This window comes from Rhinatrema bivittatum, chromosome 1 (genome assembly GCF_901001135.1).
Source record: "Rhinatrema bivittatum chromosome 1, aRhiBiv1.1, whole genome shotgun sequence".
Taxonomy (NCBI): Eukaryota; Metazoa; Chordata; class Amphibia; order Gymnophiona; family Rhinatrematidae; genus Rhinatrema; species Rhinatrema bivittatum.
In genome coordinates, this window is record NC_042615.1 from 319,905,676 (window position 1) to 319,932,473 (window position 26,798).

General features: G+C 46.2%; 1 protein-coding gene across 1 annotated transcript in view; it reads right to left on the reverse strand.

The window, feature by feature from the left end:
* SMARCAD1 (SWI/SNF-related, matrix-associated actin-dependent regulator of chromatin, subfamily a, containing DEAD/H box 1) overlaps window positions 1-26,798 on the reverse strand; it is a 470,565-nt gene that overhangs the window by 40,588 nt on the left and 403,179 nt on the right. The window contains exons 20-21 of the mRNA XM_029597690.1: window positions 15,769-15,957; window positions 9,093-9,211 (exon numbers count right to left, since the gene is read on the reverse strand). Coding sequence (XP_029453550.1) covers window positions 9,093-9,211; window positions 15,769-15,957 — 308 coding nt within the window. The remainder of the gene's footprint in view (window positions 1-9,092; window positions 9,212-15,768; window positions 15,958-26,798) is intronic.

The following is a 26,798-nucleotide window of genomic DNA, read 5'->3' on the forward strand; positions in this document are numbered from 1 at the left end:
CTTATGGCCTGGATTGGCCACTGTTGGAAACAGGATGCTGGGCTTGATGGACCATTGGTCTGACCCAGTATGGCATGTTCTTATGTAAATCTATAGCCCAAGTAAAACAGTAGTAGTCACTCAGCTTTCACTCTCTTCAAGGTAACTTAGCAACCAAGAAATGCCAGTGAGTCTGGTTGGAGCAGAGGTGGGAAGACAGAGGGAAGATGATAGGAATGAGAAGCAATCAAGGACAAGGATTTTTTTTTATCCAACCAATAGCTGGCACCTTTATCATGTGACACTAACTTCCTCGCACTGAAAGGTTTGAGCCTGTGCAAACTCCATTTTAAGATTCATCTCTCTGGTGGATTCACAGGGGAAGGCAGTATTTTCCGGAACTCTTTCTGAGTGAAAGTAAAAGGTAAAAGACAATAAAAGGTGAAAGAATAAGTTGTGTAAAGGAAGGGCATTGTTCTTTTATTCACTGCTGCAGTGCTTACTGTCTCAGAGAGACAGAGGCACTGGAATTCTGTCTGTTCACTGGGATGGGGTAGAGGAGAAAAGCAGTGATCAAGGGTGATTTTTAGTAAACTCACACTGCCATGCACTGCAGTCTAGTCTTGAGAGCAGCCAGAGCTCTAAGCCCTGTCTGTTTTTTCAGTGATATGTTTTTTGTGTGTAAAAGGAATCAGCAGCACACCATGGCACGGATGGAATGAGCCTAGATGAAGGCCCGCCTGCGCATAGCAGAAGGAAAAACAATCCGCCAGCCAGTTGGATAAATTGAGCTTGGTGACCGCAATTCCCAATCTGCTCTTATCAAAGGAGACGAAGAGTTGCATGGACTGTCGGTTGCCTGTTATCTCTAGATAGAAAGCCAAGGCTCTTTTGCAGTCCAGGCTGTGTAGAGCCCGCTCGTGATGAGAATGCGGCCTGGGAAAAAAGGTAGATAGGACAATTGACTGGTTGAGATGAAAATCAGTCACTACCTTGGGCAGGAACTTAGGGTGGGTGTGAAGCACCACCCTGTCACAGAAAAATTGTGTGTAAGGTGGATATGTTACCAACGTCTGAAGCTCACTAACTGTGCTTGCTGCAGTAACTGCAATCAGGAAGGTAACCTTCCATGTCAAGTACTTCAACTCGCAGGAATGCAGTAGCTCGAAGGGATCTCGCAAGAGACAAGCCAGAATTATGTTAAGATCCCAAGATACAACAGGAGGCTGCAGGGGAAGTTTCAGCTGAAGCAAACCCCGCATGAACCGGCTCACCTCGGAATGCATGGAAATCAGCGAATTATCCACCTCATGGTGGTAGGCCCTGATAGCACTGAGGTGCAATCTGACCAAGTTGGTTTTTAGACCAGCATCAGAAAGGGATAGCAAGTAGTCCAACAACTTGGGAGTAGGACAAGTGAATGGATCCAAGCCATGTGTTTTATGTATGACTTCCTGGTGGACGGCTTACAAGAAGCTACCAGGACTCAAACATGTCCTCAGAGAGGTCAAGGGACCGCAGGACTAACCTCTCAACATCCAGGCCATCAGAGACAGTGCTCAGAGGGTGGGATGGCACAGCCTGCCTTGATCCTGTGTGATCAGGTCGGGGGAGGTCCCTAGACTGATCGTTTCCCTGATTGAGAGGTCTTGAAGCATTGGGAACCAAGCCTGTCTCAGCCACTGGGGGCCATGAGAATCATGGTCCTCCCCGTCTTGCTGGAGCTTTAGGAGAGTTTTCAACACCAGTGGAAGCGAAGGATATGCATACAGAAGGCCCTTGCCCCAATGGCGGGCAAAGGCATCTGAGGCTGGTCTCCCGGGCCCCCAGTGAAGGGAGAAGTTGCTCACTTTGTTGTTGTAGGGGGAGGTGAAGAGATCTATGCCCAGTTTCCCCCAGAGGCAGAAAAGGCGAGTTGCAACCGCCTGGTCCAGGGACCACTCATGGGGGTGGAACACTTGGCCCAGGTGATCCGCCATCACATTCTCTGACACCGCTAGATACACCGCCTAATTCCCTGGGACTGGTCCAGGACCAAATCTGGCCAGCTTCCTGGCAGAGGAGGAATGATCCAGTACCTCCTTGTTTGTTGATATACCACATCACTACCTGGTTGTTGGTCTGGACCAAGTCCACTCAAATTGGACAGGCGATCCCGGAATGTCCAGAGCGCATACCTGATCACCCCAAGTTCACGGAAGTTGATCTGGCACAAAGCCTCCTTGGCTGACTAGTGACCTTGTGTACGCTCCACCAGTCCAGGACGGATGCATCTGTAGTGAGCACAACCTGGCACAGAGGAGTCTGAAAGAGAAACCCCTGCTCTAGGTTGGGGACAATTTCCCCCACCAGGACAGGGAGACGTGGAGGGGAGGCGTGATGCACACCAGCACACTGAGGGCCAGGGAGGCTTGGTGCCACTGCGACTGCAGAGTCCACTGGGCTCTCCGCATGTGCAAGCGGGCCAAGAGGGTGACATGGTCAGAGGCAGCCATGTGACCCAATAACTGAAGCATAAGGCAGGCTGGCACCTGTTGGCTGCAGCGGACCAACTTCACCAGAGACGCCAGAGCAAGCGCTCGGTTGTGAGGAAGGAAAGCCCAGCCTTGATTCGTATCCAGGCAGGCCCCGATGAAATCCAACTGGGTTTACGGAACAAGGTGGGACTTCAGGTAGCTGATAACAAATCCGAGGGATTCCAGCAGCTGTATGGTCAAGTTGAGGGAATGAAGCACCCCTTCACGTGTGGCCGTCTTGACCAGCCAGTCGTCCAAGTAAGGGAAGACGTGCACCCCTAGATGAAAGTGTGCCCCCCATGACTGCCAAGGACTTTGCGCCCCTTGCTACAGCAATGGTACGGAGGGTGAAATTTAACATGGACAAGTGAAAAGTGATGCATATCGGGAAAAATAACTTTTGTTGTAGTTACACAATGTTAGGTTTTATGTTAGGAGTTATCACCCAGGAAAGAGATCTAGGCGTCATAGTGGATAGTCATTGAAATCGTTGTGCTGACGCGATAAAAAAAAGCAAACAATGTTAGGAATTATTAGGATGGGAATGGCAAATAAAACGGAGAATTTCATAATGCCTCTATCGCTCCATGGTGAGACTGCACCTTATATAATATGTGCAGTTCTGGTCACCGTATGTCAAAAAAGATAATAGCTGCACTGGAGAAAGTGCCGAGAAGGGAGACCAAATTAAGGGGCATGGAATGGCTGCCCTATGAGGAAAGGCTAAAGAGGTTAGGGCTGTTCAGTTTGGAGAAGAGACGACTGAGGGGGGATATGATAGAAGTCTACAAAATCACGAAAGGACTTGAACAAGTTAATGTAAATCTGTTATTTACTCTGTCAGATAATAGGACAAGGGGGCACTCCATGAAGTTAGAAAGTAGCTCATTTAAAACAAATCAAAGAAAATTATTTTTCATTCAGCGCATAGTTAAACTCTGGAATTCATAGCCAAAGGATGTGGTTACAGCAATTAGTGTAACTGTGCTTAAAAAAAGCTTTGGATAAGTTCCTAGAGGAAAAATCCATAAACTGCTATTACTGTAATTAATAAGCAATAGTAGCTTGTGATTTATCTAATGTTTGGATACTTGCCAGGTACTTGTGACTTGCATTGGCCACTGCTGGAAACAGGATACTGGGCTTGATGGACCCTTGGTCTGACCCAGTATGGCATATTTTATGTTCTTATGTTTTATGATGATCCCCAGTTGGAAAATTGTGGGGGAGGGGAAGAACCATTAAGAAAAAGGGTGATGATAACAGTACAGAAGCTCACTTACGATGTGCTGGGGGTACCCTCAATAATTCCTCAGCCAACAGCCTCCCAGGGGGTAGTGGCTAGTATAAAAAGAACCCCAGGTCTGAATTGATTTGATAAAGTGAAAGTTATTAATGTTGCTGTTTCATTAGTTAGTGATTGAATTGTATTAGACAGAGGTTGTTTTAACCCGTTTTCTTTTCAGAGATGTGAGGACACTCTCCCCAATTAAAGGGGGGGGGGAAGGGAGTGTAGAAAGCTACTTTAAACCTGGTTCCTGTCCCCACAAGTTTATGTGCTGGAGCCTTACAATGTGGTCCGAGCTGCGTCTGGATCCGAGTGATATGTTTTGGACATGCCCAAAAAGGTTTTCCAACCCCGCAGAGATTGCAAGCCTCCGTACCAAAGTGAAAGAATATAAAAATATGTCAAAATCTGTGTGCTCTCCTATGAATGATAAATGTTCTGCAAGAACCAGCAACCAGCACTCAAAGGGTTAACAAGTTGGGAAAAGGGCTGTTCTGTTTGGCCCCAAGGAACAGCACTGCATGGCCAGCAGAGCAGGAAGCCAAAGGAATGCTGGAAGACCATTTAAGAAAGAAAAGGTGCAATTTGGCTGGCTCTGTCTGTGTGTGAAGGGCAGGGACGGGCAGGAGTGGAGCCAGGAAGAGAGGAGTGTATCTGGCAGTTCTGCATCAGTACTTTTCCTGAAGAACTAATTATCAAAGGGGAGAAACAGAAGTCTGCACTCTGAGGAAATAGAGAGACAGCTGTTCTTGCTTCATATCCAAGTTACATGTAAAATCCCAACAAGGGACAGAAGAGCCAAGAGCTGAGAGACTTCCTTTCCAGAGATATCCAGGCCCAGGAGCACATGGCTGACTCACCCTTCTAAGAGACTAAGTTAAGTAATCTAAACTTTGCACAGAGAGTATCTTAGAGGAGGGAGAATGTTTATTTCCTTGCCTTTTGTCACAAATTTAGTATCTCATCTTAACTGCTTCAGCCTTTCAGCCGAAGTCAAGCAAACTCTTGCCACAATCACATGAGATGGGGCAGGGAAAGAGAAGTAGATGGCCTGTAATATTTCTGCAGGAGACTGAAACCAGGCCTGCTTCTGTTTAGTACTAAGTAAACCATTTTGGGAAGCTCCCCATGAGAAAGAGACCTTTCACAGACTACAGTACTCATCTGTTTGGTTTGTCATCTAGCCAGCTCCACCATCAAAAGACTTCATTTTCCTGATTTTTTTCCCCACACAATTTTGTGTTTGAGACAGGGTGCACCTTTATAAACTAGTGATATTGGGGTGGATCTCTCCCCTTTCCTTTTTTTGTAGTACTCAGGGGGAAAGAAGTTTTGAAAGCTAGATACTTCACTGCTTTTCCCCCAATCCCTCTCTATTTGTTACGTTTCAGAAAGGTGGATCCCTTGCCCAAGGTGGAGTTGATGCCATCTGTGGAGGAACCCCCACAGGGCCTCACCGTCAGAAGGCGAGGCTGGGATGAAGCAGAGACCCCACAGGGGCTTCACCACTACCAGCCCACGTTCCCCTTGGATTGAGCCCTTGGGTGCTGGGGCCGGCTGGAGTTACGTGGGGTCTCTGAATGAGGATGATAAGCTGGAAAGGATTCCCCGATCCGGGACCAGAAGTGGTCAGCAGTCTGGAGCGGAGAGCGAGGGCCGAAGTGGACCTAGACCCAACAACAGAAGACCAGGCGTGGGTCAGGACTAGAAGACTGACTCCCAGGTGCTGGGTCGGACCAGGCGGCAGTATTCAGAGTCAAGTTTCAGGCAAAAGGTCAGGACAGGCGGCAATCTTCGGAGTCACGTTCCAGGTGAAAGGTCAGATTCCAGGAGAGTCAAGCAGTACGGAATAACCAGGAGCAATCCTCCGAGGAGAAACAGGGCACAAAGACAGAGAGCCAAGAAGCCAAGGCAAGGTCTGAGGAGCAGACCTTGCCTTAAATGGAGCAGAGCCAGGTGAGGTCAGTGGGAGGGACCATAGCAATTTCCTGTCGTGGTCCTTTTAAATGTAGTGAAGAGACATGCACGCGGCTCTAGAGAGGCCTAGCAGGGGAGGATCCAGCACAGGGAATAGCAGGCGTATCGGCAGGCCCTGAGAAGCAGCCGGGACGGCCGTGAGAAGCCACGCCAGAGGCGGCTGACCGCCGCAGCTAGTGAGCCCAGAGAAGCGGCCCCGTGCCAGAAAGTGGCGAGCGCCGGTTGCAGGATGCCGTGGCTGGTGGCCATAACACTATTAGTGTTCCTTTTTTTTTTTTTTTTTTAATTATCCTTATCAGTATGTTGGTTGCCCTGGCTATCAGGCCATACCCAATGTTATTTTTGCATTGCTTGATTTAAAGTAAGAAAACTGCAAATTTATTTTATACTTCACTACTGTACTTTTCCCATTTAATATTCTGGTTGCATTTGTTGTCTATTTACACAATACTAGTAAAAAGTTAATTACTGTTTTATTCTGGTGTGGTGATTTTATCTGATCTGTGGTACCACAAGTGAGAGGTTGTTTGGGAAGGACATAGAATTGTGGTATTGGGGTGACCGGGACCCTGTCTCATTCCCCATTCAGGCTACAAACTTAAAAGATAAATCATATTAGTAAATTTAATTTCTCATGTGGTACTTCCCACCCCAAGCATAGGGGTGATTCATAGCCTGGACGAAGGAGGGTGCCACACATACAAAATAAATTACATCCACTCCATAAATAAGACAGTAAAACAAATATTTACATAAAAACAAATATAAAACCAAAACTAAAAATAAACAGACAAAATAAAACATAAGAAACTGAAACATATAGGCAGGAATTCCACATCAAATTTAAGACAGACAGTTGTGATCATATGGCTTCTTCCCCATATGCCCTCTGAAATATTACTGTTTTTAAAGCTGTCCTGAACTGTTTTGTATCTATCATCGGTCGCAGTTGGTCGGGAGAGTGTTCCAAAAAGTGGGGCTTGCAATACAGAATGCACGTTCTTTTGCCTCTATCAGGTGGACCAATCTAAACGAAGGGATCTCAAGGAAACCTTTTCCAGTAGAGTGAAATATGCGTGCCGACACAAACAAAGTAGGACACTAATCCATGGGATGGAATCATTATTCACCATCATTTTATAAATTATCATGGCCACTTTATATTTAATTCTCCATTCTATTGGTAACCAATCGAGGGCCTTCAAAACTGCAGTAATGTGGTCAAACCCCTAGTGCTGATAATCTTGCTGCAGCATTCTGTACGATATGCATAGCCCGCAGGGTTGATCCTGATAAATCCAACAGCAGAAAATTACAATAATCAAGCCCTCCAAGCACGTGCCTACAAAACAGAGCAAAAATCTGCCGCTAATAGCAGGAGTTTAAGCCTGTATAACATGCATAATTTAAAGATGACTGCCTTCACTACTGACCTAATATGGGGCTTCATAGTTAATTCAAAATCTAAGATTATCCCTAAATTATGAACTTAGTTTACAACTGGTAGGGACACATCTCTAACATTAAAAACCGTTGGAGTCTCCTGGTCAGGGAATCTGCTCAAGATAATAACCTCCAATTTATCTAAATTTAAGACAAGATAATTGTGGGATAATCATGTCCTAATGGATGCTAAACAAATGGAGCGAAAAGTCTGAGTAGCCTGCCAGGTAGAACACTTTGGTATGAAAAACTGAATATCATCAGCATACAATTTATAACAAACGCCCAATCTGGATAAAAGTGTGCACAAAGAGGCCATATAAATATTAAAAAGAAGAACTGATAAGGCCGAGCCCTGTGGCACCTCATTAGACAAGTTAAGAGGATTTGAGTAAGCTGAAGCAACAGAACTGTTCCAGACATGCCTACCCAAGCTAAATGGGCTAATAACATAGCATAGTCCAAACAAAGCCCACAATAGAGGAGATGAGATGGAAATAAAGGGTTAACATGGAGGAAAATAACTGCAAGCAATCTTCTCATGTCACTTCCCCCCGTCCCCAAGGCCTGTTCCTGCAGTATGTTGACTGTGTATACTTCAGTGCTGACTGAACCACTGACTCCCACGAATGGTGCTTCTTTTGCGCTGATGAGCCATGTCAGGAGGGGGAAGCAGCCTATGGTTGCACTGAGGGGGCTTACTGGCTTCTGGCTCGTCGCTTCCACATCTTGCTCAATCCTTGAACTATGGCAGATCTGGAGTCCGACACCGCAGTTGGAGGAGCTTTGCTCAACCAGCCTTTGCTCAACTTGACATGGAAGGAGTCAGTTAGCTGAGTTGTGATCAGGTCTCAGGCATCTGTAACAGATATCCTGGCTATCTGTGATGGACATCTTGTAGTCACAAACACAATCCTTTAAGCTACTGAAGGTGGCCTTCTTGGAGCTGGACATCTTGAGTTATTCATGTTTTTCTTTTTTTTTTTTTTACCTAGCATTGAAATGTACTGTTGAAAGGTTGCTGAGGCAGGAAGATGACTTAAAAAGTTAGTTAGTTGAAGCAAAAACTTCAGATTAGATGACAAAGAAAATAGAGAGAAAGAAGGTACACACACAGTCATGAGGAAGCTCAGGCAAAAAAACCCCCCAAAACAGAAAACTCATATGACAGAATGCATACGAGAACTCTTGCACATGCTTAGTGGTAAAACTTTACTGAGCTGGAGAGATGGGTCCTTTTGACAGCATCAAATGTGGTCACCCTCCATCTGTCTAATTTATACCTACTTGTCGACAGAGAATTAATTGCTATAAAAGTATGTGCTCTGGAGAGGCATTTGGGGGGATGGGGGGGGGGGGGGAGGTTGAGGCAGAGTTAGGTCTTACATGCATACGTTTCTATTTTAAAAAGTATATGCCTAAGTTCACCTGCACAAATTACTCCCTCGATAAAGCTAGCATAAAGTAGTCCGAGACAGTACGTGCATGTGCCTGGGCTTTATTACACAAATGTTAAAACTTGCACATACATTTTGCATTGAAAATTTTGGAGTATAAGTTTGTGCATAAAAGAGGAATACAGACTTTATCCCACTGTGCACAGTTATAAAACTACCCTCCCTATATATTACTATTAATGAGTTTGCAGTTACTTTTTCAGTTCACTCCAGTACATATACTGGTCTATTTTATTAGTTAGCTGTGCGTATGAAACTGTTTTATGTATATTATTGGTTTTGAAAATCAGGCCATTAATACATAAGTTAAAAGATTGAAATATTTTATAATGTATTTTTCAATTAGTTAAAGAAATGTAATCAATTTCGTAAATTTTCAAATACATATTTATGTTTGTTAAAAAAAAAAAAAAAGAAAAAAAAAAGTCCTACCTTTCAGAAATCGGTGTCTTTCCATCTAACCTAAGATATCTGTGGTGGTGATGCTTCAAGAAAACTTCCAGAATGTCTAGCATCATAGTAAACTGGCTAAATAATACAATTCTGTCACCCTGTGGAAAAATATCAAAATATTTAGAGAAAAGAAGAAAATGGCCTGTCTATGAAAATATGTAATATAATGAAACAAAACAGATCTCAACTACCATTTACTGACATTGATAACTTTATAACTACTGGTTCATGAACATATACACTGTGTTACATTGAAGGTAGGCCCACAACTTCCAGTATATATAAGCATAAAACTCAAACAAATCTTGTGCTATCTTGATATAATTATGTATACTCCAAAGTACACAGGAGCCAGCCCAGTAGCTTGGTGGAAAAGACCTGGGTTTGATTTCCTAGGTCAGGTTTTCTGTTCTTGAGGCCAGGTGGGGATACTGCAGATAATTACATTTAGAAAAAAATGGATATTTTGCTTTTCAGGCACTTCAAAACAGATTACATTTAGTTACTGTAACTATTTCTCTATCCCTAGAGGGTTTCCAATCTAAGGTTGTACCTGAGGCAATGGAGGGTAAAGTGGCTTTCCCAAGGTCATAAGGGGTGGCAGTGGGATTTGAACCCTGGTTTGCAGCCCAGTGCTCTAACCATTAGGTTATTTCTCACAACTCTTGGAGGAATGGATTCTCCAATACTGCTCAATGGTGACAACTAGTGGCCAAACTCTAGGTTCACATCAGCTACATTCCCAGAAGGTGCTATAGTTCATATGATGCCTGGCTGAAAACTGTCATTGCTATAGCTGGGCTGAACTGGGAGGGGGATATAAAAATAGGGGAAAAATTCTGAGTAGTTGTGAATGAAAGCTCATGATGCTGCAGCTCATTGGTGGCCAGTTCCAACTAAGCAGGAAGGCGATAGGAGGAAGGAACTGCAAGGGAACATGCCAAATTGCAGCCTAAATCTTCCTGTCAGTCATATTAATAAACATGCTAGGATCCCCCTTGAACAGCACACCTATGAATGTCTGGTAACGTTTGAAATTAATGTTTATTTCTTCCAGACTTTTCTATTCCTTATGAAGAGCAAAATTCTAAGTGATTACACATTGATTCTGTGCATAAAACTAGATTCTTTACAGGCTGTAATACCTTTAATTGTACTTTGTGTACAACATAACATGCATAAGGGGAATGCGATTCCAATCTGTGCTTAATTTTGTGTTTTCCTAATTGCAGCTTCAATTCCATGCTGCTAGTGTTTCAAAAAATACTTTTATAAAAATGTACAGAAAGTACTATATAAATCTTAATATTTTTCCATCATAATTACAGTTGGATATTATGACATTTGCACTAAGTGGGATGCACTACTGAAAAAAAAAAGGCATTTCATTCTAGTCTACTGAAAAAGCAGAGTTGCTTACCTATAACAGGTGTTCTCCCAGGATAGCAGGATGTAGTCCTCACATATGGATGACATCATCATGTGGAGCCCTATTACAGAACACTTTTGTCAAAGTTTCTAGAAACTTTGACTGGCACACTGAGCATGCCCAGCATGCCATGATCCGTGTGTCCACAGGGGTCTCCCTTCAGTCTCGTTTGTAGCAAAAAGTGCAAGCAAAAAAATAAAATAAACGCAAGCAGACCCAACTCCGCAGGGTGGCGGGTGGGTTTCTTGAGGACTACATCCTGCTGTCCTGGGAGAATACCTGTTACAGGTAAGCAACTCTGCTTTCTCCCAGGACAAGCAGGATGGTAGTCCTCACATATGGGTGATTAGTAAGCTACAGGCTGACTCATATTACAACAGGCCAATAGCAGACAACTCGTGCAGCAGGTACAATAATTGGAGTGCTATTGGCAATGATGAGGCAGCTTGAAATCACAGCAGGTGGTTGTGGAAGGTGTTGGAGATTATACTGGAACAAAGTTTTTCAAGACAGATTGGCCAAAGGTAGAGTCCTGACGGATTTCCTTATCTAAGCAGTAGAGGGCTGCGAATGTGTGAAGAGAGCTCCATCCCGCAGCCTAGCAGATGTTGGCAATTGGTACTGATCGATAGTGTGTTACCGATGCTGCAATGGCCCTTACAAAATGTGCCTGCACTCACCCCTGCTTCCTCATAGCAGAATTCGATACAGTCTGCTAGCCAGTTGGAGAGATTTTTTTTGCCCACTGGAACTCGCAGTTTGTCTTTGTCAAAGAAGCAAAGAGTTGGGTGGATTTCCTATGGAGTGCAGTGCGGTCTAGATAGAATGCAAGTGCACGCTTACAGTCCAAGGTGTGCAAAACCCTCTCACCCTGGTGAGAGTGAGGCCTTGGGAAAGAATGGGCAGACTATAGACTGAGTAAGGTGAGAGGCTGTGTCCACGTTAAGAAGAAGGTTAGGGTAAGTACGGAGGATCACTCGGTCACGGAGGAACCTAGTGTCGGGTGAGTATGCAACAAGGGCTTGTAACTCACTGATCCTTTTAGCAGAGGTGATGGCTACGAGGAAAAGAATTTTCCATGTTAGAATTTTAATGTTTTAGAAATGCAAAGGCTCGAATGGGGAACGCATGAGCCTTGTAAGCACTACATTTAGGCCCCATTCCGTAACCGGTGATCGTAGAGGCGGCTTAAGTTGTAGAAAACCCATAAGCCGACTCATAAGGGGTTGAGCCGTTAACAGGGCATCCCCTACTCCCTGGTGGTATGCTGAGATGGAACTGAGGTGTACCCGTGTGAAGGATGTCTGTTGGACCAGAATCTGAAAGGTATCCTAAATAGCCTAATAGAGATGGAGTGGGGCAGGAAAAAGGGGCCAATACCTTTTTATGCACGTCATTTGGCAAATCTTGCACATTCCGAATGGTAAGATTTACGTGTGGAAGGTTTTCGTGAAGCTACAAGTACCTGAGAATATCAGTGAGTGTGTCATGAGGTTGACCTGTGGGCAGGTGAATTGGTTCCTAGAGTGATAGGTTGAGAAGTATGGGGAAGCATACTTGTCGAGGTCAGTACAGGGTTATGAGAATCATTGAAAACCTGTCCTGTTGTAGCTTCATGAGAGTTTTGGCTATGAGCGGTATCGGAAGAGACGCATATAGAAGACCTTTGTTGCAGGGGCGAGCGAAAGTGTCCATGGCTAACGCATTTCGAAGCCCGTGTAGGGTGCAGAATTTGTCCACTCTGCGGTTCAATTTGGATACAAGAGGTTGATGGTTGGTTGACCTTAGCGCTAGAAGATTTTGCTCGCTACACATGGATTCAGAGGCCACTTGTGGGGATGGAGACATCAATTGAGATGGTCTGTTAGTATGTTCGGTATGCCTGTTAGATAAGTGGCCCGGAGATGATTGGAGTGTGCAAGGGCCCAGGCCCAGAACTGCGCGGCTTCCTGGTGGAGCAGATAAGAGCCTGTGCATCTCTGTTTGTTCGAGTACCACATTGCTATGTTGTGTCTGTCTGTATCCACAAGGTTTTGTGTGAGAGGCAATGTTTGAAGGCATAAAGAGCATAACGCATGGCTCGAAGCTCCAGGAAGTTGATCTGAGACTTTTCATGGAGCGGAGTCTACGCATTTTGGGTTTGGAGGGTGTTAATACGAGCTCTTCAACCCAAGTTGGATGCGACCGTGGCCAAAATCATCTGAGAATTTGGTTACTGGATCGGTGATATGGATCAAGGACGAAATCGGTTGAACGGCTTAGAGCCACTGAAATTTAAAATCCACTGAGTTTTTCTCATGGCTAGTATGGCCATAGGAGTGACATGGATCATGGAAACCATGTGGCCCAGCAATGGAAGAATTGATGGGCTGAGGCTATGTTGCATGCGCGCAGAGATGTGGACAATTTGATAGGATGTCTGCGCGGTTGTTGGGCAGGAAGGCTGTTGCGACTCTAGTGCCCAGATCTGCTCCATATGGGATTTATGGTAGCTGATCAGAATTCCCAGCCAAATGTACTAGATTTATAGTGAGTCTTCGAGACTTTAGAGTTCCTTGTTTGGATTGACTCATTAGGCAGTTGTCCAGGTAAGGAAACGCATGACTGCTGTTCTTTGTAGATGAGCGGCAGTCATTGCTAGGCATTTGGTGAAATACACAAGTTGTTGAAGTTAATTCGAATGGCAGAACTTGGTATTAAAAATGTTGTTGACCCACTATGAAGCGTATAGAAAAAGTCCAGAGAATAGATGCTACCTCCTTGTTGTAGTAAGGGAAGCATGGTGCCGAGATACACCATTCAGAACTTTTCTTTTGAAGAAATTTGTTGAGATTTCTGAGGTCCAGGATGGGCGGAGGTCACCTGTTTTCTTTGAAAGTAGGAAATAGCGGGATTAAAATCCTCTCTGCCTTGTTGCGTCCGGGGAAAGGTATACCAAGCCCTGGTCCTCAGTGGGATGGACCGTTCTGTTCTCTGGCAAGGTTTAAAAATCCAGGAGCCTGACTGACTGGCGGAGCTGGTGTGATCTGGATATCAGTTGGTCTCACAGGGGAGCGTGAGCAGTAAAAGGTTTTGTCTAGCATCCCTCTTTGCTGTGCAAGAAACGTAGAGAGCTGTCGCAGGGTCACGTGGTGGTCTGCTGGACCTTATGCATGAAGAGATTATCTGCGGTGCATGGCAGATCAGCTAATTTATCTTGGACTTCAGGCCGTAAATCAGGGGCCATAAACCAGGTTCACCATCTAGCACTGAGTCCTGTTGCTGGCACCGTGAGAATGTTTCGAAGCAATCACATGTTGCTCGAATTTCATGTGGAAGGCAGAGAGGTTCCCTTAGTGTTATGTCAAATATAGCTGGTAAATAGCAATATGTGACACCAATATAGTTCTTGGAAAAAGTTACGACCTAGACCCTCCCGAAAACTTCTGGTCCTTTTTAGTGACCAGGTCGAAAGGGATGGTTTCAGACACGTCCTTTACTTAGGTCTCGATGGGATTTGGTACCGAAGCGGGATTAGAGTACCCATCGCCGTTCGAGGATTCTGGGATAGGTATAGGGGTCCATGGAGGCTCAGAAGGACAAGTTGGCGTCGATGACTTAGGCTGCCATTGGTAGGTGCCACAACGAGGCGGTGCCTGCGAATATTGATGGCTCCGGTGTTAGTAGATTCCGGAAGGCATCGAGGACAGCCTGATGGACGAGGACGTCCAGCTCCTCCCTGGAAGTTGGAATAGGTAGCGCAGCTACAGGGGGAGACAGGCTAGGCGTTACTGGCACTTCCACATGAATCTGTGGTGGCTCAGTACCCGGCACCGGTGTCAGTGGGGAACGCCTCGGTGCCTCGGGTGCAGAGGAGCATGGAGACTCTTGTACCCGGGCCCGCTTCACAAGTGGCTCAATGGACATTGATACTGGTGCGATATCAGTGCCGGCACCGAACGCGGAACCACGTTGGTGCCAGCGACGATGTTTCCCTCGGTACTCGGCCCAGTCATTCTCCAGCACAGAGGAAACTGCCACCGATGTCCAGAATGGTGTCGTAACAGACAGTTACCATGGCAGTGACGATGTTTCACTCAGTGCTCGGCCCCGTCATTCTCCAGCACCAAGGAAGCTGCTACCGATATCATGGATGGCGTCTGTGATGGTCACCGTGCCTCTACTGCTCCTGGCATTGTTTCCCGCCCAAGGACTGCACAGGGCTCTGGTTGAGAACCCGAAGTATGGAGCATTTTCTTTAGTCGAGGGCATCGATGGAGGCGTCAACAGCGGCTTCGATAGTATCGAGAGCATCGACGAAGGCCTCGACGGAGGCATCGACAGTGGCCCTGGCGGCATCGATGGCGACCGCAACGGGAAACGTGGACATCCCAATCCCTCCAGCCCCGATGGACCCAGAAGGAGATCGCAGCAAGGACACCCGCGGGCATTGTGGGGCGGACTGAGAGTGATAGACATAGGGAGAAAGAGGGCCAGTTGGTAACCCGGGGGAACCGATAATGAGGTGTCAGGAACTGACTGGAGAACAGAGCACAGTACTTACTGAGCGTCGATGAAATGTACACGAAGGGAGACCCGTGTAGGGAAATTTGTAAAGTAAAACTTCAAGTGTTTCCGTGAGGAAAAGTTGTGAGAAAAATCTCACACAGCTAAATGCAAGGCAAACTGCAGCATGGAAAAAAAAAGACTGAAGGGAGACCCCTGTGGACACAGGGATCATGGTATGCTGGGCATGCTCAGTGTGCCAGTCAAAGTTTCTAGAAACTTTCTAGAGTTTCTAGAAACTTTGACAAAAGTGTTCCGTAATAGGGCTCCGCCTGATGACATCACCCATGTGTGAGGACTACCATCCTGCTTGTCCTGGGAGAAGTTAGATTAAATTCTTATTCAGACAGTTTAACTTTTAAATCAAAAGCTACAATTTAAAGTTCAGCTTGGCTTCCCTATTAGAAAATGTACAGAGTCCCTGCAAAACCTGTTAGGTAACTGTGCACACTCCTTTGCAGCGATTCCCTAATAGGTTCAACATAATGGCTTAAGAGGCAGATTGAATCGAGCCTCAGATTTAGAAATGCAAAATGAAAGTTTGAATTTAAATTACTATCTTTGAACAATGAAAAATACTCCATTTTAATGCTATATTCTAGAGGGAATGTTATTTTTATACATTCACTAGGTTGAGATGCCTTTTAAAAAGGATTAAATAAAAGATCTCATGGTTCTTACTTTCTGCTTAACTTCTATCAGGAGACGTTCAAGTGTGTAGAACTTCCCAGAATCTAAAATTAAGTTCACGTCAAGTTTGAAGCTACTGATGCTGTTAAATTCTTGACAAAGTCTGTGTAGTTCAAAGTCTGTCATAACCGACATATCTTCAAAAATTAGATTAGGGTTTGCATCACAATGTGTAGGTTCCTAAAAAAGTAAGAAAAATTAATAGGATTAATTAACCTGGATTTAAACACTTGTGAGAGTCATCAAGCAAAACTTTGAAGATACAGGCATTACTAAAAAGTAATGGAACAAAAAGTTAAGAACACCATTGTTTCAGACATATTAAAAGTATTCCCTTCAAATCAGGAATTTTTTTTTTAACCCAGTTTCCTTCTGTTGTAGGAAAATTTTAGTTCTTACCTGCTAATTTTCTTTCTTTGAGTCATACCAGACCAGTACAGACATATGGGTTTTGCTCCCCTACCAGCAAATTGAAAGAGAACTGTTTTGCTGATATCACCCTTTATAGGGCAGTGTACGACCTTCAGTATTTTCTGTATGAAAGCTAACACTTTACACAAATGAGCAGGAGAGTTGATAATGGGCTGCAACTGAGCCCTTTCAATATCCAAGAACTTAACCAAGAAAAAATTCTTACAACTTGAAGCTAGAAAATATCTGGCAGAAAAAATATTTACTGTACACTGTAAAGTAGATTACTAGCTAAAATGGGTGATGACCTGGACTGATTTGATAGGACAAGAAAAAAAAAATAGCATATAAGAACAAAATCTTTCCTTCCTTATTGTCCCACCAGTCCAGCCCAGAAGCATGGGATGTATCCAAGCCACTCTTACTCATGGATATAGGCTAAACGTGGATTTCTTCTGAAAAGCCTGTACTCCCCAGCCTTCTTCTTTCAATAACCAAGGTGCAAGACAGAAGGCAATCAGATTCTCTAAAAAGAGGACCAGTCCCTACTCTAAAAGCCCAGGAATAAGGTCCAACGTCAAAGCACCTTTCACCTTGGATCTCATGACATCTGTATTTCAAGGGCATCTAGGTCAATCTGGCACCATTTCCTTTCTTTCTATTCTCTGAATGATTCTTCCTATCTGTTACATTTGGCAGCCTGCAGGACGTCCCCCCAGGTGCTGCACTCACCTCTGATGCCACAAAACAATGGGACTCCTTTCTCTGGACTGTTGGACCTCGCAGATGCAGCAGGATGCCGCAGGAACCACTGCCCTGGGCCTTCCCTCTAGGCGTGCATGACATTGCCAGATTTAAAAGTACAATGGCGCTCTTAGATGACATTACCATTGCTGCCCTATAAAAGTACGCCTGGGACAGCCCCTACTTTACCTTAGCCAATAAGCCTCCTGCATTCCTTGCAAAGCATGTTGTCAATGTTCATATGCGCCTCGCCTTCCAGTCCAGCCTCGTCCAGCCTGCCTTCCTCGTTCTCATCATGTTTCTTGAGTGTCCACATCTCCCACGGATTGCTACTTCGGATTTTGACCTCCTGCCTGGACCTGACCACAACTGCCTGCCGCTTGGGCCTGACCTCTAGCCTGAATCTGACCACTCTTGTTTGTTGACTGCCCTGACCTTGGCTTTCCTCTGACTTCCGTAAGCCTGCTATCTACTTTGTCTTCGGTGTGTCTCTGGACTCTAACTACCACCTCTGCCCTTACCTGCCTAAGTCCTGCCAGCTGCCAGAATCCAAGGGCTCAACCTAAGGAGGAGGCAGCTGGTAAAGGTGAACCTCCAGACTGTCCTGTTATAAGGCGCATTTGCCAGCTGTTGACACAGGCCTTGGAGCCTCATCCTTGAGGCTATTCCACAGTGCTAAGGGCTTACACGCTCCATGTCCATTACACTATCATAGGCCACAGTAAAAACACATTGCTGAGAGAGATCATATACTCCTTTGGATGCTGGATCCTTTCTTCGACTGAAGAAATGCATGACTGACATTTTTCTTCATAGCCATGAGATCCCAGCTTGTTTTGTACCACCTGTGTATTAAGGCAAAGACCAAGTTGATTAGTTCCCACTCCTCTGGGTCTAAGGTATGATGACTCAAAACATCTGCTTAAACATTCTCAACTCCATCAACGTGCCTGACGGCCTTTGGGAGACATCTGGTCACACAGACGACACCCATGGATGTCATGTAAGGCTCCCAAGCAGAGGATGCAAACCTCATGCGGATCTGTAATGGACATGGTCCGCGGGCACTGGGTGCACAGATGAAAACCGGATGACACCATAAGGATACCAGGCATGCGGTCGATGACAGGTGGTCACAGTGAGGCAAGGAATCGGGAATCGAGCGCAGAAGAGAAAAAAGGGCAGTAAATAACCTACCGCACTGAGAAGGCAATGACTGCGAAGGGGGACCCGACGAGGAAGATGGGAAAAACCTGATACTGTTGAGAAAATAAGAAAAAGAGGAGCTCCATGAACCATGAGGCAACTGCACTGTGGAAAAGAAGAGACTGAAGGGGGACCTCGTGTGGACGCGCGGGTAGTGGCATGCTGGGCATACTCCATGTGCTGGTCAAAGCTTCTAGAAACTTTGACAAAAGTTTTCCTTGCCAGACTCCATCAGATGATGTCACCCACATGTGAGGACTACCCATCCTGATTGTCCTAGGAGAAAGGAAACTATTAGGCAATTAGTAATTTCTCTTCTCTTAGCATTTGGATAGATGAATCCTTTACCAGTATGATGTACCAAAGCTACTCCCGAACAGGGCAGGAGGCTGCCTGCGGTCCGATCAATACCTCAAGTGCGAAGATTGCATCCACCCAGGCCTGCACATCCAGGCGGTAATGCCTGGAAAAGGTAAGGACCACCACGTTGCAGCTCGGCAAATATTGATGGGAGACTGCAATCTAAACTCTGCCCATGACACTGCCTGAGCCCTAGTGGAATGAGTCCTAATCTGACTAGGCAATGGCTACTCAGCATCCACATATACGGCCATGACTACCTCCTTAATCCAACGGGCTATTGTAGCCCGCAACACTGGCTCACCCTGTTTACTCCCATCATAGAATACAAGCACAGCCAGTCCCCTCTTCCTGAGAGGTTCAGAAACCTCTATAAATACCTTAAGATATGCCTTTCAACATCCAAGGACCTAACAGGAGATATTCATCCACATCTCTCTCCTTCTAAAGTTGGCAGGGAAATTGACTGATTCAAGTAAAAATCCGAGACAACAATTGGCAAAAAAGATGGAACAGTATGTAATTGTATTGCCCCTGGAGTCACTCGCAGGAACGGTTCCTGGCAAGACAATGCCAGGACTCTACGTGCAGAACAAATTGCCACAAGAAACATTTTTCAACGTAAATAAACTCAAGGAAAGGCTACACACAGTTGAAAGGTGGGACCCACCAGGAAATCCAAAACCAGATTAAGACTCCACAAGAGGACTGGCAACTGCAGGGGAGGATGAAGATGCTTCACCCCTTTTAAGAAATGAGCCACATGTAGATGAGTCAACAAGGGTCCACCTGACCTTGGAAACAGGCAAGAGCTGATACCTGTATCTTCAATGAATTAAAGTGCCAACCCTTTTCTCAATCCATCCTGCAAAAATTCCAAAGTGAGTGAGATCTTAACCATACGAAGAGGAATTCCTTGATCCTCACACCAAGCCTCAAACACTCACCAAACCTGCACATAGGCTACGCAAGTGGAAAACTTTCTCGCTCGTAGCAAAGTGGCGATCACCACAGCAGAATATCCACATTTCAGCATCCGAGCCCTCTTAAGCCGTAAGACAAAACTGAGTTGTATCTCCGTGAAGAACAGGCTCCTGCCATAGAAGATCCCTGTGAACCGGTAATCAGATAGGAGGGTCCAACAGGAGCCTTCGAAAATCTGTATATCAAGGCCTCTTAGGCCAATCTGGTGCCATCAGAAGCACCATCCCCATGTGAATTTCGATCCTCCAAATTATTCTGTCTGCTGAGAAAGTTGGCTTCTTATATTGTCTTTTCCTGCAATGTGTGAGGCTCAGATGTCCTGAAGATATTCTTCCGCCCATTCCATGAGTGGGGCTATTTCCTGTGACACTTGCTGGCGATTGATGTAAGCCACTGTCGTTGCATTGTCTGACATTATCCAGACCACTTGACCCTGCAATCAGTTGATGAATCAAAGCAATGCAACTGGACGGCCCAGGTTTCCAGCTGATTGATGGTCCAGAGAGAATCTTTTGTATTCCAGTGCCCTTGCACGGTCTCCTGACAGTAGGCCCCCCAACACTGGAGGCTCACATCCATCGTGAGTACTAGCCAGTCCGGTGATTGTAGGGAAACCCCCTTCCTTAGATGGTCTGCTTGCAATCACCACAGCAGCTGTATGCTGATCTCCACCAGCAGGTGAAGCCAAATCAAATAGTCTTGAGATCGAGTACTCCAACAAGCCAGCAAGATGTGTCCTTTCCCACAGAACCACTTCTGGCACTAACTTTTAAAAAGGAGATAGAGCAGCTTTTCAACTAGAACAAGGGGGAAAGCTGACAGTCACTCAGCAGTGAATGGTTCGGAGGAATGTATCCTTGAAGGATACTAATGAAACAGGAGAGTTAGGGCATCCCAACAGAGAGGTTCCAATAAAAGCAAATGTAGTCCATATGCCTATATGTAAAAAATCACCTGAGCTAAAGATTTCCAAATTATCCCAATAAACTGATAAGCAGGTTGTTAATACAAACAAAAATCACTTTGAAATGTCTGTATGCCAATGCCAGAAGTCTAAGAAATAAGATGGGAGAGTTAGTGATTAGCAGTATGTTATTATTTGTGATAATTGTGGGTGGATCCTTGGGCCGGTGGCAGATGACCACGCCCACGGGGGAAGATCCCAAGAGGGACCACCGGTCAGGCTCAGAGTTGGGAGACAGACACACACTAGTTCTTTTATTAAACTGTTTCAGAGAACCACCAGAGGTGGCAGTAGTGAGCTGGAAGAGCCTGGCTGGGCTGTAGTGCCTCAGACACTGGAACAGCGATCCCAGGATGGCTGAGCTGTAGAGAAACTGAGATAGTGAGTAGGCAGAGTATAGGAACAGAACCTTGATGGTAACACTCACACAATAGTCTCATGGAACAGCCCAGGAGCTGGAATGAAGTAGGCCCTCGAGGAGCGAGTACCTGGTTCCAGGGAAAACTCTGAGAGAGAGAGATGGTAACTCACTGGTGTTGTAGGCAGCGGTGACTTCTTGGCAGAAGTTATATTCAGTAGCATGTCCGGGAACGTGGGCCCTCGAGGAGCGAGTACCGGTTCCAGACTGCGACCTGAAAAGCAAGTGAGAGAGCGAAGCCCCCGAAGAGCGGGTACCCCTGGTAAAGTCCGAGGAGGCAGAGTAGCAGAATCCCATCCGCAGCGATACCTGGAGCCAGCTAGGTAGGAAACCCTTTGCTAACTCAATTAGCTAGCAAAACAAGAGACCTTAAATATCTGGCGATGATGACGTCATCTCAGGAGGATGCCCCTGAGGTTCGCGCCACAGCTGGTACTTGAGTCGGGGCCACGCTGCGCGCGCGCCCTTAGGCCTCAGGAGAACATGGCGGAAGGCAGAGTCTAGCCTGTCCGAGAATGCCGGTAAAATGACGCCGCGGCAGCCAAACTTCCATCAACCAAAGAGGGAGTCGCCAAAGAGGTAAGGTGGGCGGAGTGGAGACGTCGGGCAGTGACGGTCGCAACACAGTAAATGATGAGATTGACATAATTGGCATCACAGAGACCTGGTGGAAGGAGGATAAACTTGGGACAGTGCTATATCAGGGTACAAATTATATCGCAATGATAGGGAGGATCAACTTGGTGGGGGTGTGGCACTTTGTGTCTAGGAGGGTATAGAGTCCAATAGGATAAAGATCATACAAGAGACTAAATGCTCGGTAGAATCTATATGAGTAGAAATCCCATGTGTGTTGGGTAAGAGTATAGTGATGGGCGTATACTACTGTCCACCTGGACAAAATGGTCAGATGATGAAATGCTAAGGGAAATCAGGGAAGCTAACCAATTTGGCACTGCAGTAATAATAGGTTTTTATTACCCCAATATTGACTGTAAATACAACATCAGGACTTGCTAGAGACAAAGTTCCTGGATGTAATAAGCGACTGCTTCATGGAGCAATTGGTTCAGGAACCAATAAGAGAGGGAGTTATTTTAGATTTAATTCTTAGTGGAATGCAGGATTTGGTGAGAGAGGAAATGATGGTAGGGCCACTTGGCAATAGTGATCATAACATGATCAAATTTAAACTAATAACTGGAAGGAGGACAATAAGTAAATCTACAGCTCTAACACTAAATTTTCGAAAGGGAAACTGATAAAATGAGGAAAATAGTTAGAGAAAAACTGAAAGGGGCAGCTGCAAAGGTTAAAAGTGTTCAACAGGCATGGACATTGTTTAAAAATACAATTCTAGATGCGTAGTCCAGGTTTTTTCCATGTATTAAGAAAGGTGGAAGGAAGGCAAAACGATTACCGGCACGGTTAAAAGGTGAGGTGAGGTGAAAGAGGCTATTTTAGCCAAAAAAAGCATCCTTCAAAATTTGGAAGAAGAATCCATCCGAAGAAAATATGAAAAAGCATAAGCACTGTCAAGTTAAGTGTAAAACACTGATAAGACAGGCAAAGACAGAGTTTGAAATGAAGTTGGCCATAGATACAAAAACTCATAAAAACTTTAAAAAATATATCCAAAGCAAGAAACCTGTGAGGGGGTTGGTTGGACCATTAGATGACCAAGGGGTTAAAGGGGGTCTTAGGGAAGATAAGGCCATTGCAGAAAGACTAAATTAATTCTTTGCTTCCGTGTTTACTAATGAGGATGTTGGGGAGATACCAGTTTCAGAGACTGTTTTCAATGGTGATGTCAGATGAACTGAACCAAATCACTGTGAACCTGGAAGATGTAGTAGGCCAGACTGACAAGCTAAACAGTAGCAAATCACCTGGACCAGATGGTATGCATCCTAGGGTACTGAAGGAACTAAAAAATGAAATTTCAGATCTATTAGTTAAAATTTGTAACCTGTCATTAAAATCATCCATTGTACCTGAAGACTGGAGGGTGGCCAATGTAACCCCAATATTTAAAAAGGGCTCCAGGGGCGATCCGGGAAGAGTAAATTTGTGTACCGTAAACGGTGTTTTCCGTAGATAACAGATGAATTAGCCATGCTGTCTGGGACGTCCTCCATGCCTCTAGGTGGCAGAGATCTCAAAGATCACTGAGCTTTGTCAGTGAGGTGCGCCTGCTTGCATCTTCCCATGCTGCCCCAAGTCTCCTCAGTCCGTATCCAAGCAAGACGAGATGCAAAATGGGTAACTTTCCGGGAGGCGGGAGGGTCAGCATGGATAATTCATCTATCATCTGCGGAAAACACAGTTTACGGTAAGCAAACTTGCTCTTTTCCCATAGATAAGCAGCATGAATTAGCCATGCCGTCTGGGAGTCTCCAGCTGAAGTATTGAGCACACATTGTACTAATCATATGTCCATGATGCAGCGAAGTAATGTGCTCAAGACAGATGCAAAGATGCGGACAGATCTTTTTCGTAGTGCCTGATGTGAGAATTGTCTTTCCCATAAGTGTGTCACCCACGGTCTACTTGTCTAAACAGTAGTGGGATGTGAACGTATGTAGTGAGGACCATGTGGCCGCTTTGCAAATGTCCAGAAGAGGCACTTCGTGGAGATGAGTTATTGACGCAGCCTTGGGGCGGGGGGCAGACAGGGTTTCCGCGCGCTTTTGATAGAGTTGAATGCAATTCGAGATCCAGGACGAGAGTGTTCTCTTGGAGACTGGAAGTCATGGGGCGTTTGGGTTAAAGGAGACGAAGAGCTGGGAGGCTCTGCGGTCAGAATGAGTGCAGCGTTTATAGTAGACGAATACTAGTTTACAATCCAGCATGTGGAGTCTGCATTCTCCGTCACTGGCATGAGGCTTTGGGTAAAAAGTTGGGAGGGCGATTGATTGGTTGATATGGAAAGCTGATACCACTTTCGGGAGGAAGGTGGGATGCGTACGCAGTGTAACCTTGTCATGATAAAACTCCAGGTAGGGCAGGTAGTGTACTAGGGCTTGTAGCTCACTGACTCACTTGCTGAGGTTAGGGTGACCAACAAGAGCACCTTCAAAGAGAAGAACCTGGGATGACAAGTGTCCAGTGGTTCAAAGGGTGGTAGCATTAACTGCTCCAGCATTATGTTTATATCCCATGGGACTGAAGGCTTCCGGATCGGGGGCCGGAGACGTAGAACCCCTTTCATGAATCTGGAGACAAGTGGGTGACAAGAGATTGGGCCTCATTGAGAGGAGAGTGGTAGGTGGCAATGGTACTGAGGTGAACTCGAACCGAAGCTGTGGCCAGTCCCAACCGGTAGAGCAGATGGAGGTAGTCCAGGAAACGTTCTGGTGGGCAGGTGAGCGGGTCTGCGCCATTATCCGAGCACCAGGATGCATAGCGTGCCCATTTCCACTGATAGCTGAGTCTTGTAGAGGGTTTCCTGGATGAGACTAGAATATCCTGAAGCTGAGGAGAAAGGTTCAGGTGGTGGAATACCAACCTTTCAATTTCTACGCAGTGAGATTCAGAGATGAGTATAGCGGATGAAGCAGAGAGCCCCCTTCTTGGGTGAGGAGGCGTGAACTGTTGCCCAGGGGAATCAGTTGGGCCACCGATAACTGAACTAGGTAGGCGTACCATGGTTGCCGGGCCCACGCTGGAGCGATGAGAATTAGGTCCACGTTGTCTGCGATGCACTACTGGACTGTGCTGGAGATGAGAAGTATCGGAGGGAAAGTGTACAGTAGACCGTCCAGTCTATGAGGAATGCATCCTGCGCTAGTCAGTGGTAACTGGGATACACCGAGCAAAAGACCTCAACCTTCCTGTTCTATTCTGTTGCAGAGAGGTTGATTCGAGGAAGACCCCAAATGCGAAATATGTGATTTGCCACTTCCTGATGGAGCTCCCACTCTTGGGGGTGAAATATCCTGCTCAGTCTGTCGGCTCTGGAGTTGTTGATTCCGGGTAGGTAAGTGGCTTGAAGAGAGATGGACCTGCTCTCTGCCCATTCCAGGATCCAGACAGCTTCTCTGCAAAGGTTCCAGGAACCTGACCCTCCTTTGTTGATGTAGAACATGGCGACTTGATTGTCCATGTGGACCATGACAGTCTTTCCGCAGAGGGTATGCTCGAAGGCCCGAAGAGCATTCCAAATGGCCTGGAGTTCCAGGAGGTTTAATTGTTGTGACTGTTCCCACACGGACCACAGGCCCTGAGTCTGTAGGTGGGTGAGATGGGCACCCCACCCCTTGGTGGAAGCATCTGTGGTGAGGACCGTGTGATGCAGAGGGGGCCGGAGAGGCGAGCCCGACTTGATCGTCTATGGTGTCAGCCACCAGTCCAAATCCCTTTTCATGGTGGAAATGATGGTGACAGGAGTGGAAAGAGGATTGAGGAACCTGCTCCATTGAGACTTCAGGCCCCATTGTATACGAATATGCAGTCGATTGGTAGGTACTACATAGACCGAGGCGACCATGTAACCGAGAATGGTGAGGAGTTGGCAGGCCAGGGCAGTGGTGGTCGCTTAGAGGCATCCAGCTAGTGTTGTCAGGGCAAGTGCCCGAGACTCCGGAAGGAAGGCTCTGTCTTGAATAGTGTTGATATGAGCCCCGATGAATTGTAAGACCTGGGAGGGTTGTAGATTTGATTTCTCATAGTTGACGAGTAGGCCCAGATTATCCAGGCCAGATATGGTCCGGAGAAGATTGGTTCGTAGGGTGGACTTGTTGGGGTCCACCAGCAGCCATTCATCCAGGTAGGGAAATATCTGGATCCCCTGTCACCGGAGATGAGCCACCGCTACCACTAGGCATTTGGTGAAAATCCTGGGGACGGGGGAAAGGCCAAATGGGATAACCTTGTACTAGGAATGGTGGCCATTGGCCGTGAAGCATAGGTATCGCCAGGATGAAGGATGCATCGGTATGAGCATACACGTCCTTCAGATCCAGTGAGCACATCCAATCTCTGGGGCGAAGGAAGGGTAGGATGGATTTGAGGGATGTCATCTTGAATTTTTCCCTCGTTAGGTATCTGTTGAGAAAGCGCAGGTCCATGATGGGCCAGAGGCCACCCGATTTCTTGGGAATGAGGAAGTATTGGGAGTAGAAGCCCTGGTGGAGCTCGAGGAGGGCAGTTCTCGAATGCACCATTGCTTGAGCAGATGGTCGATCTCCTGAAGCAGGGGTCTGCAGTGTGCACAGAGGTGTTTCTGGCGGACTAGGTGTGGTAGAGATGGAAGAGAATGAAAGGCGAGGGAGTATCCTTCCCGTATGATGCACAAGACCCAAAGGTCGGATGTGATGGTTTCCCAGGCTGGAAGAAATTGGGAGAGCCTGTCCCCCACTGAAGGTAGTGGTAGCGATGGGGACAAATTCCCTAAGAACCCTGAGGGGCTTTAGGGGGGTGGGAATCTGCAGATGGTTGAAGCTGTCGAGGGAGGCAGAAACTCTACCGTGGTTCCTGCTGCTGTGAAGGTTGCTGATGACTTGGCTATTATGAAGGGGGCTGGTAGGATGGATACGGCCGGTATGGACGATGTGGGTAAAAGGGCTTCTTGTAGGAGGAGAAGGAGCGTATCGACGAAGCTGCTTTGGAGGGAGCGATCAGGGACATGACAGTCACCTTCTGCTCTTTAAGCTGTGCAGTTTCCCTCAACTTATCCCCAAATAGGTTGTCCAGGAGACAAGGTAGGTCTGCCAGCTTCTCGTGGACGTCATCACAAATGGTGTTTGCCCGCAACCATGCCAAGCGCCGGCCCGCAATAGCGTTGGCAGTGGACTTCGCTGAAATGTTGACTCCTTCATACACTGAACGCGGAAGGTGCTGTAACCCTTCCTCTATGTCCTGGAACTCCTGAAGGGAGGGGGGGGGGGGGGTGTTTTCGATCGTCCAGGGATGTGGCTTGTGGCAGGGGTTTGA